This window comes from Salvelinus fontinalis, chromosome 2, assembly GCF_029448725.1.
Source record: "Salvelinus fontinalis isolate EN_2023a chromosome 2, ASM2944872v1, whole genome shotgun sequence".
NCBI lineage: Eukaryota > Metazoa > Chordata > Actinopteri > Salmoniformes > Salmonidae > Salvelinus > Salvelinus fontinalis.
Genome location: NC_074666.1, coordinates 13,141,127 through 13,156,828, shown reverse-complemented (window position 1 = coordinate 13,156,828; position 15,702 = coordinate 13,141,127). Strand labels below are relative to the sequence as shown.

The 15,702-nt window shown below is 45.0% G+C and overlaps 1 protein-coding gene across 6 annotated transcripts in view; it reads right to left on the bottom strand.

The window, feature by feature from the left end:
• Positions 1–15,702, bottom strand: part of nedd4l (NEDD4 like E3 ubiquitin protein ligase) — a 118,886-nt gene that overhangs the window by 88,961 nt on the left and 14,223 nt on the right. For all 6 annotated transcript variants that reach the window (XM_055864131.1, XM_055864137.1, XM_055864193.1 and 3 more), the window contains exons 3-5: positions 7,252–7,333; positions 5,442–5,480; positions 1,990–2,043 (exon numbers count right to left, since the gene is read on the bottom strand). In XM_055864131.1, the coding sequence (XP_055720106.1) occupies positions 1,990–2,043; positions 5,442–5,480; positions 7,252–7,333 (175 nt within the window). The remainder of the gene's footprint in view (positions 1–1,989; positions 2,044–5,441; positions 5,481–7,251; positions 7,334–15,702) is intronic.

The following is a 15,702-nucleotide window of genomic DNA, read 5'->3' as shown; positions in this document are numbered from 1 at the left end:
GCACTAGGGATGGAGGTGTGACTAGGCACTAGGGATGGAGGTGTGACTAGGCACTAGGGATGGAGGTGTGACCAGGTACTAGGGATGGAGGTGTGACCAGGTACTAGGGATGGAGGTGTGACCAGGTACTAGGGATGGCGGTGTGACCAGGTACTAGGGATGGAGGTGTGACCAGGTACTAAGGATGGAGGTGTGACCAGGTAATAGGGATGGAGGTGTGACCAGGTAATAGGGATGGAGGTGTGACCAGGCACTAGGGATGGAGGTGTGACCAGGTACTAAGGATGGAGGTGTGACCAGGTACTAAGGATGGAGGTGTGACCAGGTACTAGGGATAGAGGTGTGACCAGGTACTAGGGATGGAGGTGTGACCAGGTACTAAGGATGGAGGTGTGACCAGGTAATAGGGATGGAGGTGTGACCAGGTAATAGGGATGGAGGTGTGACCAGGCACTAGGGATGGAGGTGTGACCAGGTACTAGGGATGGAGGTGTGACCAGGTACTAGGGATGGAGGTGTGACCAGGCACTAGGGATGGAGGTGTGACCAGGCACTAGGGATGGAGGTGTGACCAGGCACTAGGGATGGAGGTGTGACCAGGCACTAGGGATGGAGGTGTGACTAGGCACTAGGGATGGAGGTGTGACTAGGCACTAGGGATGGAGGTGTGACCAGGCACTAGGGATGGAGGTGTGACCAGGCACTAGGGATGGAGGTGTGACCAGGTACTAAGGATGGAGGTGTGACCAGGCACTAGGGATGGAGGTGTGACCAGGCACTAGGGATGGAGGTGTGACCAGGCACTAGGGATGGAGGTGTGACCAGGCACTAGGGATGGAGGTGTGACCAGGCACTAGGGATGGAGGTGTGACCAGGCACTAGGGATGGAGGTGTGACCAGGTACTAGGGATGGAGGTGTGACCAGGTACTAAGGATGGAGGTGTGACCAGGCACTAGGGATGGAGGTGTGACCAGGCGCTAGGGATGGAGGTGTGACCAGGTGCTAGGGATGGAGGCGTGACCAGGCACTAGGGATGGAGGTGTGACCAGGTACTAAGGATGGAGGTGTGACCAGGCACTAGGGATGGGGGTGTGACCAGGTACTAGGGATGGAGGTGTGACCAGGCGCTAGGGATGGAGGCGTGACCAGGCACTAGGGATGGAGGTGTGACCAGGCACTAGGGATGGAGGTGTGACCAGGCACTAGGGATGGAGGTGTGACCAGGCACTAGGGATGGAGGTGTGACCAGGTACTAGGGATGGAGGTGTGACCAGGTACTAGGGATGGAGGTGTGACCAGGCACTAGGGATGGAGGTGTGAGCATGCGGGTCAGTGCAGATGAGATGTAGTCATAGTTTGTGTGTGTCTGTAACTTGTTGTTCATATGTATATGTACAAGTTTACGTTTGTATATGTACAAAAAAAAATACAAAAAAATGAAAAGGCTAAACTGATCCTAGTAGATCAAAACTCTTACTGTGAGATACTTTAGAAATTAGGGCCCTGATCATGTGTTCTCCAAGAACTCAAACAGGAACAATGTGCCAATTATATTATCCCTAAGAACAGGCATTTTCTCCTAAACACACAGATAATAGGCTACGTATGTCATTTGAAGTGGGATTGCAGACGACATTGCACAACAAGAGAATCAGAAATTACCTTCTGTTGACAGAGAGAGAAAGAGAGCATTGAATACAACAAATTCATTAGATGTTGTTAGTGATAGTTAGAGGATTTGCATGGCAACACACTATCATATTGTCATCAAGAACAATGTACAACTGTCATACAACAAATGTGTGTATTAAATACAACAGAACATCTGAAAATAAGAATTTCTGTTACGTAGAAAGAGGATATTTTTGGGATCAAAAGTACATTTCAAATTGTACAGACAAAAAGAGAAAACGATAGAATGCAGGGAAGAACTTTTGAAATATAATCATCATTCAGAATATAATAATTTCACAAAAACTGAATCTTACCAATCTGTTTTCATCAAACACCTCAAAGAGTAGTCTGTGGTTCAGAGGACAAACCTGTGATGACAGAAGGGACACTTTTACTGCAGTCCTATAATAAATGTACAGTCTAGAAAATAGCTGCTTGCTTCATACACAAAAAGTATTGCATAAAAGCTTTACACACACACAATGAATTAGCATATCTAGCAGGTAGAAAATATAGGATATGGGGTCGTTAAAAAAAAGGACAATAATAGAGAAAGCTGTGTCTACACTTGACACTTAAATGCAACTTCCGCCATCAGGGGCCTCCCGATTGGTGCAGCGGTCTAAGGCAATGCATCGCGGTGCTAGCTGCTTCACTACAGATCCTGGTTTGATCCCAGGCTGTGACGCAGCCAGCCGCGATCGGGAGACCCATGAGGCGGCACACAATTGGCCCAGCGTCGTCCGGGTTGAGGGTTTTGTCGGCCGGATTGTCCTTGACACACCGCGCTCTAGCGACGCCGATGGCAGGCCGGGCGCAATGCATGCTGACACGATAGCCAAGTGTACAGTGTTTTCTCCGACACATTGGTGCGGCTGGCTTCCGGGTTAAGTGAGCATTGTGTTAAGAAGCAGAGCCGCTTGGCAGGGGTCGTGTTTCGGAGGAAGCATGGATCTCGACCTTCACCTCTCCCAAGTCAGTACAGGAGTTGCAGTGATGGGACAAGACTAACTACCAATTGGATACCACAAAACTGGGGAGAAAAAGTGAAGGGGGAAAAAGTGTATATAAAAAAAATAATAATAATACTTCTATCAGAATACAAATATCGCATTGAAAAGACATTCCTAGATGCACTGAAGTCGCATTGTAGTCAGATTGTGATCAGATCTGGCTGTTCACGTCAGGAGGTGGTCAGGGATGCTTTGAATGCGGATTTCTCCTCAGTCTGGACACAACCAGGCCACCGAAAGGGAAAACAGTGGGTGACGTCAGCAGCACTTCACCCACAAGTCTCCAGAAATGTGTGTTTTTGGGAGCGAGAGGCACCCTTTTTTTCAGGGGGGGGGAATATTTTCCTGGCGTGTGAGGAATGATTTTGCTGGCTTCATAAATGCTAGCCAGCTAACATGTTAAGAATTTTTGGGGGGTTTGGTTAAAGTTATGCTAACCTGTTGGCAATTCTTTTAAACTTTGCTGGCTAGTGACAGAGGTTAGCTGGCTAGATAGCTACAGTAGTTGGCTAATACCATCATTAAGTGGTTGTTGTGTTATCAGATTTAGCCTGTTCCACCGTTTGCAGAATCCATACTGGCAGTTGACTGTAGCGCAGGAAAATAGAATCCGGACACAATGTGGATACGGTAGACATTTAAATGTAGGTGTAGAAGCATTACGCGTACAGAACTCCCTGATCAGAACTCCCTGATCAGAACTCCCTGATCAGAACTCCCTGATCAGAACTCCATGATCAGAACTCCATGATCAGAACTCCATGATCAGAACTCCATGAACTGTCAAGGCTAGACACGGCCTTAGAGATAAGATATCATACCTCGATTTCAGTTTAACTCTGGTTTTTAGCCCGTGTGTCACAATAGCATCCGGCTGCCAAACCTCAGGATGCTCTGTTGAGTGTCAGTCTCCATCTCTAATCGCTAACTGGCTAACACTAGCCCTGAACGTAATCGCTAACACTAGGCTACAGCTGAACGTGATTGCTAACACTAGGCCTGAACGTGATTGCTAACACTAGGCCTGAACGTGATTGCTAACACTAGGCCTGAACGTGATTGCTAACACTAGGCCTGAACGTGATTGCTAACACTAGGCCTGAACGTGATTGCTAACACTAGGCCTGAACGTGATTGCTAACACTAGGCCTGAACGTGATTGCTAACACTAGGCCTGAACGTGATTGCTAACACTAGGCCTGAACGTGATTGCTAACACTAGGCCTGAACGTGATTGCTAACACTAGGCCTGAACGTGATTGCTAACACTAGGCCTGAACGTGATTGCTAACACTAGGCCTGAACGTGATTGCTAACACTAGGCCTGAACGTGATTGCTAACACTAGGCCTGAACGTGATTGCTAACACTAGGCCTGAACGTGATTGCTAACACTAGGCCTGAACGTGATTGCTAACACTAGGCCTGAACGTGATTGCTAACACTAGGCCTGAACGTGATTGCTAACACTAGGCCTGAACGTGATTGCTAACACTAGGCCTGAACGTGATTGCTAACACTAGGCCTGAACGTGATTGCTAACACTAGGCCTGAACGTGATTGCTAACACTAGGCCTGAACGTGATTGCTAACACTAGGCCTGAACGTGATCGCTAACACTAGGCCTGAACGTGATCGCTAACACTAGGCCTGAACGTGATCGCTAACACTAGGCCTGAACGTGATCGCTAACACTAGGCCTGAACGTGATCGCTAACACTAGGCCTGAACGTGATCGCTAACACTAGGCCTGAACGTGATCGCTAACACTAGGCCTGAACGTGATCGCTAACACTAGGCCTGAACGTGATCGCTAACACTAGGCCTGAACGTGATCGCTAACACTAGGCCTGAACGTGATCGCTAACACTAGGCCTGAATGTAATCGCTAACACTAGGCCTAAAAGTAATTGCTAACACTAGCACGGAATGAACAATTATTCCTCTAAGAATAGCCAGCTGGATGAATCCCATATGTGTGGATGGGCTTGTAAACAATGCAATTGGTCCATTTGATGACATAGTTTGAGGGCTGGAAGTTTTCCATAGTAGTGTTGAATGGCAATAAAATGGGGGTGTAGCAGCACCAAACCCTTGAACAAAAATGGAGAAGGATAATGACGGGTATAATGTGTTTACATACAGTGCCTTCAGAAAGTATTCATACCCCTAGAGACTTATTCCATCTTTTGCGTTACAGACTGATTAGAAAATGGAATAAAACATAAAATAATGACAGCTCACCCATCTACACAAAATACCCCACAATGAACAAATTAAAACATGTTCTTAGAAATGTTTTCAAATTTATTGAAAATGAAATACAGAAATATCATTTACATAAGTAAATCACAGCCCTGAGTCTATACTTCGTAGATGCACATTTGGCAGCGATTACAGCTGTGAGTGTTTCTGAGTAAGTCTCGAAGAGCTTTGCACCCTGGGATTGTGCAACATTTGCCCATTATTCTTTCGAAAGTTCCTCATGCTCCGTCAAGAATGTGTTGTTAACATGTATGGACTCAGGGAGCTAAATATTTATGCAACTACTACGACTATATTTATGACATTTGATGGATATATATATATATTTTTATGCTCAAATTTCTTCCAATTTGACAGAGTATTTTCTGTAGAATGTTAACAAAAAATTACAATTAAATACATTTTAATCCAACTTTGTATAACAAAATGTGAAGAAATCCAAGGGGTCTGAATACTTTTGCAAGGCACTGTAAATGTAAAGAAACTCACTCTGAAATAGAACTCCTCGTTCCATTTGGGATTTAGAGTCTGAAAGAAAAGAATAGATAAACAAGTTCAGTGAGGCTAGTCAGTTGGGTTTGTTTGCTGCATGCTGTGAAACAAATAGCCTACACTTTCTTTAAAATCAGTCTGTAAACTAAGTGAGAAGACTCATTAAAATACCTCCGGTTATTAAAATAAGAGAAACACCAGAATGTCAATGAAGTTTAGGAACACCACAAGGTCAATTTTACAAGGTAGTCTGATTAAGCTACATGTTCCATCATTGATGAAGTAACATGTCTGTTAAAATAACTTCTTTGTGACATCAGGTGATACACTCTTCCACCATGGAGATCTCTACCGCCTCTTAGACTGAGAAGACACATCATACAAATCTATTAGGAAAAAGGTTCTGTGCCAAACAGGAGAACCACTCCAAAATATGTTAAGAGATGGATCCAGTCCTGGGCCACCTTGTTGCTTGAGCAAAGAGAAACCGTCTATGTGGTATCTGATATTAGCAGAACGTCACTGATAATGTGATACAGCCATCGCTGTCAGGGAGAATCTTTGACCTGTTTCTTAGGAGAGTTTACAACCAATCCTGGGCCCCATCTCATACATTGTCTGATCTAGTATCAGTTTGGGCATTAAGATCATAATGGACAAGATGGACCTGATCCTAGATCAGCAAATCCTTCTCAGAGACGTTTTATGAATACCATCCCAGAATTAGCCTTATATTGCCACGAGGCACAGGTGCACAATGCTTTGACTGCGCCAGCAGCACACCTTCATAAACCATAAACCCGGAGTGACTATGAAATAAAAGGGTCTTCTGCTCCACATAGCAGCACATTGTCAGCTATTTATATCCCAGCCAGGGCCATGGACAGCATACGGCTGACTTCATGGGAGGGCTAGGGAGGCTGGCTGTCTCCAGGAAGGGGATAAGAGTCTCTCTTGCCGTCATCACAGGAGATTTACCCAGAGAGGGAGACGATGGTGGTTGGGAATAATAATGTGGCATCCGTGTTCTAGCCATGTTCTGTTATAATCTCCACCCGGCACAGCCAGAAGAGGACTGGCCACCCCTCATAGCCTGGTTCCTCTAGGTTTTTTCCTAGGTTTTGGCCTTTCTAGAGAGATTTTCCTAGCCACCGTGCTTCTACACCTGCATTGCTTGCTGTTTGGGGTTTTAGGCTAGGTTTCTGTACAGCACTTTGAGATATCAGCTGATGTAAGAAGGGCTATATAAATACATTTGATTTGATTTGAAGCAAACTCCAGTGCGAGCACCTCTATGCTATTTATAGCTAATTTCTTCCACAAATCCTGTTAAATTAGGTTAGGCCTAGAGCACGACAATACTAAGAATCCTGAAACAGGGCTTCCAAAATACCCTCAAGAGGTCCCTTAGATTGTGTGTATAATTAACTTGATATGCTGAACTGTATGAAACAGCTCCCTCTGGTGGTAAGGGAGTTCACCCACATAGCCTTAATATTGGGGAAAGGTGTTCACGTCCGACTACAGTCGTGTTCTGGGGTCGTCTCCAGCTGGTCATCATCCTCCCTCTAACTGGGTTTTATACAACACTATTCACATTGCTCAGTAGTGTAAACAGCAAACAGGAAACACTTTCTCGGCTCAGATTCATCAACAATAAAAAAAATGTAAAAAATTAACTCATATTGTTGTTGTTTAAAAACCACAGGACACAAGAAGGAAACACCAGAGGATTAGATAATAAATTACAGACAAACAGACTTCCTGATCAATTGATAAATCAAACATTATTGTCCCCAGGGGTTACCTTTTTAATGGTTTTAGTCTGGACTAAGGCAAGCTCTCTGTTCTCATCCGCAACGTAGAGCGACAGCTTGACATAGGGATCACTGCAGAGAGAGAAGGGAAAAGAGAAGAGACTATTATTAAGACAGTTGATGAGACCTTCATGCTCAAGTTAAATGACAGCAAGGGGCTACTGTCTCAAGACAGTGTGCTGCAGGGGTGACGCCTGGGCCTGTGGCCAGGGGTGACGCCTGGGCCTGTGGCCAGGGGTGACGCCTGGGCCTGTGGCCAGGGGTGACGCCTGGGCCTGTGGCCAGGGGTGACGCCTGGGCCTGTGGCCAGGGGTGACGCCTGGGCCTGTGGCCAGGGGTGACGCCTGGGCCTGTGGCCAGTACTGTAGCTCTATGTGTTGAATGTGAGGCCTTGAGGCGTTACAGTAACTTTAAAGGTTTTTGAGCCGATTGTGCTTCTACAAGCATTCATCAAAGAGGGTGTGTGTGTGTAAGAGAGAGAGAGAGCGACAGAGCAGTGGCCATTAAGACTCCCGTCTGTAGCAGCGATACAGTACAGACACAGGGTCCAAGGAGCCTCTCAGTCTGCAACACAGTATTTTCATTGTTTAGTCAAGAAGGATCAGGCTTTGACATAAACACACAATTAGACTCAGCAGCAGGGAGACTTTAATTAGTAATTGAGGGCTGGAGAGCAGCCATGATCTTGTTGTTGTTGCTCTCCCTTGGGAGTCTTTCTCCCCTCAAGGCAGAGGAGGAGACTGTCTGGGGCACCAGGCAGGCTCTTCTGAAGGAGCAGGGTAATAGCCTAGCTATAGATGATCTCTAAAAAACGAAACCACAGAGATTCCTGCTCAGTTTTTAAGCAACTATAATAAAACAAGCCTGATACATATATTTTTTAAAGCACAAAATGCACACACACACACTTCTATTTTAAGCCTCAGTGTTTGTCAATAAAACAATAGAGGCTAATTCAGCTGGGTGTAGTCCAATGTCATGAATATACACGTGTAAGCAGTTTCGCTGCCTCTGTGGTATCTGTTACCAAGTTAGAATTTCAGGTTTGTGAAACTGACTGCCTGTTGTTTTGTTGAGTGATTGAAGCTGGCAGTACAGGACTACTGACCAGGCAGGCTCCTGTCGTCACAGTGATTTAGCTGAGACAGGAGTAGTAAGGACAGACAATATAGTGGCTTTGAACCTGTGTGGCCTGGTACACTGTCTGAACAGTATTTACATGAGTCTTTATAATGCATTTGGTTCATATTTTGTTATTTGTAATGACAGAACAATGTGAATATAGAGCAGGTTAGCATGTCTTGGGGGTATGATAAAAAATACTAATCTACCCTGTTATTGTAATGGTGAGCGGTTAGCATGTCTTGGGGTATGATATAAAATACTAACCTCCCCTGTTATTGTAATGGTGAGCGGTTAGCATGTCTTGGGGTATGATATAAAATACTAACCTACCCTGTTATTGTAATGGTGGGAGGTTAGCATGACTTGGGGTATGATATAAAATGCTATCCCACACCACTTTACACTGTGAGCTGGAGGCAGTATGCATTTTGAAAACATGCTTAATTGTTTGAACCCTGAATACTTTACTTTATGAGGCATGTCTTACCTTGCTTGAAAATCTGACTATAAAATACCGTAATTTCTGGACTATAAGCCGCTACTTTTTCCCACGCTTTGAACCTTGCGGTTTATACAATGACGCGGCTAATTTATGGATTTTTCCCGCTTTCACAAGATTCATGCCCGCCAAAAAACTGAGCACCGTCACATAATGTGACGTAAATCGAGCGCGCTCAAACTTCCCATAATTCTGATTACGGTAGTCATTTTGTCACCCTCATCATGGCAAAGACACAGAGAAATTGTCACGTTCCTGACCTGTTTTTCCTTTTTCTTGTATTTATTTGGTTGGTCAAGGATCAGACCAATATGCGGAGTGGTTTGTGTCCATGATTATTTATTAAACAAATAAACGGAACACTAACGAAACAAAATGACAAAAGAGAAACGACCCGAATACAGACACGAGATACAACACGAGATACAAAAAGTATGATTCTCAATCAGGGACAACGATTTACAGCTGCATCTGATTACGCCGACCGTTACAGAAATGCATATGATGCAGCTTTCAATTTGAAGGCGATCGATCTGGCTGTTGGAACAGGAAATAGAGCTGCTGCACGGGAGCTTGGCCTTAATGAGTCGATGATAAGACGTTGGAAACAGCAGCGTGAGAAACTGAGTGCAAAAAGACAATAAAAGCTTTCAGAGGAAAGAAAAGCAGATGGCCCGAACTAAAAAATGAGGCTTGGATGACAAGTGGGGAGAAATCCTTCACTAAAACGCGAAGAGCAACTTATGGTCAAGTCTGCCAGTGGGTCCTGACAGCGTGGAGCATTGTCAAAAAATAAAAAAATAAATCCACTATCATCAACGGGTTTCGAAAGGCTGGACTGCTGCGTGTTGAAGAGGGCAGCATGAGCTCAGCGGGGAATTTGCCTCCGGATGAAAGTGACGAGAGCGACAATGAAAACGATCCAACATCGGATGAAGCAATTCTGAGGCTATTCAACTCCGACACCAAAGGAGATGACTTCAGTGGTTTCAGTGCACAGGAGGAAGATAGTGACCAATGACTTTCTTGGTAGGCTACTGTTTACTGCTATTTTTTTTTTTTTTGTTACAAGCCGTGTTTCGTTAAAGCCTATTTATTTTTGTTACAAGCCGTGTTTCCTTTAAAGGCTGTGTAAAGTTCATTTGTTTCAATGTACCGGTAGGCACCTGCGGCTTATAGACATGTGCGGCTTATTTATGTACAAAATACATATTTTTTTTAATTCAGTGGGTGCGGCTTATATTCAGGTGCGCTTAATAGTCCAGCAATTACGGTAATTGCCTCAATGTTTTTTATGAAGACTTAAATTGGCAGTGTGTGAGTTTCAAGTTTGGGGAAGCATACAACTTATCTTACTAGGGATGAACAAAAAAAATAAAAATTGGTGAATATATCGGAATCGGATGATATTAGTTAAAAATGGCAACATCGGTATCGGCCCGACATCTAGTTGGGTGCAAAACCAATGTCAAAACTGCTGTGTATATCTATATAACGTAATGATACCACGGAAAATGTTGCGCTACACATGCAACACAGCATTCCTAACCTAGCCCACAATGTCTGCTGTGTGGATCGAGCAGTCAACAAGTTGAGCAGTCATTTGAAAGAGTAAGAAAACTTCAGCGAGACAACTCAGGGGTGAAATCCATTAACGCCAAGATAATGAAATTCATTGCCCTTGACAATCAACCGTTCTCTGTCGTGGGTGATGTTGGCTTTTGCCTACTGGTCGAGCACCGGTGCACACTACCAAGTGCGCTATTTTTCAGATGTTGCCCTACCGGAGTTACACAGTAATAGCGTCACTGCTATTAGCATCACGACATACTATGGAACGCCGTTTGGCTCTTTGCGTGTCAAAAAAGATACACGTCAAATAACACTATTTGAAGCAGTAAATAAGCTTTTAATTTGACACGTCAAATAACACAATTCTATTATAGAATGTTGTGTGTTCTGAATTTGCGCGTCCAAGCCAAGCACCACCACTACTATCAGTAGCACTGTGAAACCAGTTAGCTTCATCTGGCTAGTGATGCTCGACAGGACCGTGTTATGTGTTGTGATGCTAGGATTAGGCACAATAGTGGAATTTGCGGGTTGCCTTCAAAATAAAAGTATAACATTGACAGTTATGCAAATGAATACAAATAATATAATTATGCTATACTTTCTATTTTGAAGGCTAACCGCAAAGTCCACTGTTGTGGCTAATCCTTATTATGGCTAGCTTCACATAGATGGGTCCGACCACCATTAATTTAAATAAGAAATGTCTTATAAATTAGGGTTCATTTAGATGACACCTAAATATATAGTTAACTAGCTAACAGTAGCTACTGAAACAGATTGTCGCTTTGCTATGTTTTTGGGGAAGAACATTGTTTGCATCCATGAGCTAGCTAGCTTTATTTTTTTATGTATTTTTTCTGGCCAGCACTGTAGGTTCCTGGAATTAAAAACACATTGTTTGTGGCTGGTGATTGCATGTTTGCAGACTTTTTTGTACAGCTTTCACAGTGCTACTGTACCTTTTTACAGATTAACGTGGTACCTTCAGGCGTTTGGAAATTTCTCCCAGGTCTTGGCTGATTTCTTTTGATTTTCCCATGATGTCAAGCAGAGGCACTGAGTGTGAAGGTAGGCCTTGAAATACATCCACAGGTACACCTCCAATTGACTCAAATTGTGTCAATTAGCCTATCAGAAGCTTCTAAAGCCATGTCATCATTTTCTGGAAGTTGTTTAAAGGCACAGTCAACTTAGTGTATGTAAACTTCTGACCCACTGGAATTGTGATACAGAAAATAATTGTTGGAAAAATTACTTCTGTCATGCACAAAGTAGATATCCTAACCAACTTGCCAAAACTATAGTTTGTTAACAAGAAATTTGTGGACTGGTTGAAAAATGTGTAAGTGTATGTAAACTTCCGACTTCAACTGTACACACACACACTGGATGGGGAACCCCTGTTGTGTGGGATCCAATCCACAGTTGTCCTGTGTGGCCCAGTTGGTAGAGCATGGAGCTTGCAACAACAGGGGCGTGGGTTCCTTCCCACAGTAGACAAGTACGAAGATGTATGCACTCACTACTGTAAGTCGCTCTGGATAAGAGCATCTGCTAAACGACAAAAATGTAAATTACTCTCCTAGTGAGGGAAGTTAGCTAGTTATTGCTTTTCCATGGGCTTTGACTTATTCTAATCGAGCCTATTGTTGGAGTTGATGTTCAATATCATGTAAATAGGTCAACTCCAGGTTTAGGCCGCGAAAAGTAAAGATGGCGCCGAAGAACAAGGCTAACGTTTTACATTCTCCCAACCAATTGTGCAATTTTGTTATTTTTTTAACTTATTGTGTACATAATGTTGCTGCTACCATCCCTTATGACCGAAAATAACTTCATGATATCAGAAAAGCGATTACCCACCGCAGACTAGAATAAACTTTTTCCTTTAACGAGAAGGATATCCTGCTTTCACTGGAACAGGCCCAGATACACGCCTTTTGCGTGAAGAAGACGCCGGAAAAGGGGACGCAGATCGGGGATCCTTCTGAGAATCCGTAGGCGAGCGAGTAAACTCCCAATGCCTTCCATTCTTCTTGCTAACGTGCAATCGTTAGAAAATAAAACTAATGACCTACCATTAAGATTATCCTACCAACGTGACATTAAAAACTGTAACATCTTATGTTTCACCGAAATGGGGCTGAACGAAGAAACGGACAATATAGAGCTGGCAGGGATTTCCATGCACCGGCAGAACAGACGCCACCTCTGGTAAAACGAGGGGTTGGGGTGTGTGTCTATTTGTCAATAACAGCTGGTGCACGATGTCTAATATTAAATAAGTCTTGAGGTATTGCTCACCTTGAGGTAGAGTACCTTATGAAAAGCTGTCGACCAGACTATGTACCAAGAGAGTTCTCATCTATATTATTCGTAGCTGTCTATTTACCACTACAGAATGAAGCTGGCACTAAGACCGCTCTCAACCAACTAAGGCCATAAGCAAAGAAGAAAATGCTCACCCAGAAGCGGCGCTCCTAGTGGCCGGGGACTTAAATGCAGGCAAACAAATCAGTTTTACAAAATCCTATACCACCTTTACTCCACACAGAGATGCATACAAAGCTCTCCATTTGGCAAATCTGACCATAATTCTATCCTCCTGATTCCTGCGTACAAGCAAAAACTAAAGCAGGAAGTACCAGTGACTCGCTCAATACGGAAGCGGGTAGATGACGCGGATGCTACACTATAGGACTGTTTTGCTAGCACAGACTGGAATATGTTCCGGGATTCATCCAACGGCATTGAGGAATACACTATCTCAGTCATCTGCTTCATAAATAAGTGCATCGATGACGTCGCCCCCACAGTGACTGTACGTACATATCTCAATCAGAAGCCATGGATTACAGGCAACATCCGCATCGAGCTAAAGGCTAGAGCTGCCGCTTTCAAGGAGCGGGAGACTAATCCGGACACTTATAAGAAATCCCGCTATGCCCTCAGACGAACCATCAAACAAGCAATCTTAAACCTGTATTGACGCTTTGAATCCTACTAGCCCGGCTCTGACGCTCATCGGATGTGGCAGGGCTTGAAAACTAGTACGGACTACAAAAGGGACACCCAGACGCGAGCTGCCCAGTGACGCGAGCCTACCAGGCGAGCTAAATGCCTTTTATGCTCGCGTCGAGGCAAGCAACACTGGTGCTCTCCTGCATGCTTCAGCTGTTCTAGATGACTGTGTGATAACGCTCTCGGTAGCTGATGTGAACAAAACCTTTAAACAGGTCAACATTCACAAAGCCGCTGCACCAGACGGATTACCAGGACGTTTACTCAACACATGCGCAGACCAACTGGCAAGTGTCTTCACTGACATTTTCAACCTCTTCATGATCGAGTCTGTAATACCTACATGTTTCAAGCAGCCCACCATAGTCCCTGTGCCCAAGGAAGCGAAGGTAACCTGCCTAACCGATTACAGCCCGTGCCACTCACGTCGGTAGCCATGAAGTGCTTTGAAAGGCTGGTCATGGCTCACATAAACAGCATCCTCCCGGACACCGTAGACCCACTCCAATTCACATACCGCCCCAACAGATCCACAGATGACGCAATCTCAATCGCACTCCACACCACCCTTTCTCACCTGGACAAAAGTAACACCTATGTGAGAATGCTGTTCAAAGACTACAGCTCAGCGTTCAACACCCGTGCCCACGAAGCTCATCACTAAGCTAAGGACTCTGGGACTAAACACCTCCCTCTGCAACTGGATCCTGGACTTCCTGACGGGTCGACCCCAGGTGTTAAGAGTAGTCTGCCACGCTGATCCTTGACACTGGGGCCCCTCAGGGGTGTGTACTTAGTCTCCTCTTGTATTCCCTGTTCACCCATGACTGCGTGGCCAAACATGACTCCAACACTATCATTAAGTTTGCTGACGACACAACTGTGCTAGGCCCGATCTGGCAGTGTTGTGCTAGGACAACAACCTCTCCCTCAATGTGCGCAAGACAAAGGAGTTGATCGTGGACTACAGGAAAAGGCGGGCCGAACAGGCCCCCATTAACATCAACGGGGCTGTGGTGGTCGGGTCGAGAGTTTCTTGGTGTCCACATCACCAACGAACTATCATGGTCCAAACATACCAAGACAGTCGTGAAGAGGGCACGACAAAACCTTTTCCCCCCTCAGGAGACTGAAAAGATTTGGCATGGGTCCCCAGATCCTCAAAATGTTCTACAGCTACACCATCGAGAGCATCGTGAGCGGTTGCATCACCGCCTGGTATGGCAACTGCTCGGCATGGCGCTACAGAGGGTAGTGCGAACGGCCCAGTACATCACTGGGGCCAAGCTTCCTGCCATCCAGGACCTTTAGAATAGGTGGTGTCAGAGGAAAGCCCATAAAAGAGACTCCAGTCACCCAAGTCATAGACTGTTCTCTCTGCTACCGCACGGCAAGCGGTACCGGAGCGCCAAGTCTAGGTCCAAAAGACTCCTTGACAGCTTCTACCCCCCCCCAAGCAATAAGACTGCTGAACAACTAATCAAATGGCCACCTGGACTAATTACATTGACTTCCCCCCCCCCCCTTTGTCTTTAAACTGCTGCTACTCGCTGTTTATTATCTATGCATAGCCACTTTACAAATTACCTCGACTAACCTATACCCCCGCACATTGACTCAGTACCGGTACCCCCTGTATATAACCTCATTATTGTTATGTAATTTTCTTGTAATACTTTTTGATTTTTATATATTTTTTTGCTTTAGTTTATTAAGTAAATATTTTCTTAACTATTTCTTGAACTGCATTGTTGGTTAAGGGCTTGTAAGCATTTCACAGTAAGGTTGTATTCGGCGCATGTGACAAATAAAATGCGATTTGATTTTCATTTGATGTAGGCTTGTAGCAGAACCTGGGGAGAGGGGCTGTATGTAGGCCTGTAGCAGAGCCTGGGGAGAGGGGCTGTATGTAGGTCTGTAGCAGAGCCTGGGGAGAGGGGCTGTATGTAGGCCTGTAGCAGAACCTGGGGAGAGGGGCTGTGTGTAGGCCTGTAGCAGAGCCTGGGGAGAGGGGCTGTATGTAGGTCTGTAGCAGAGTCTGGGGAGAGGGGCTGTATGTAGGTCTGTAGCAGAGTCTGGGGAGTGGAGCTGTATGTAGGCCTGTAGCAGAGTCTGGGGAGAGGGGCTGTATGTAGGCCTGTAGCAGAGCCTGGGGAGAGGGGCTGTATGTAGGCCTGTAGCAGAGTCTGGGGAGAGGGGCTGTATGTAGGCCTGTAGCAGA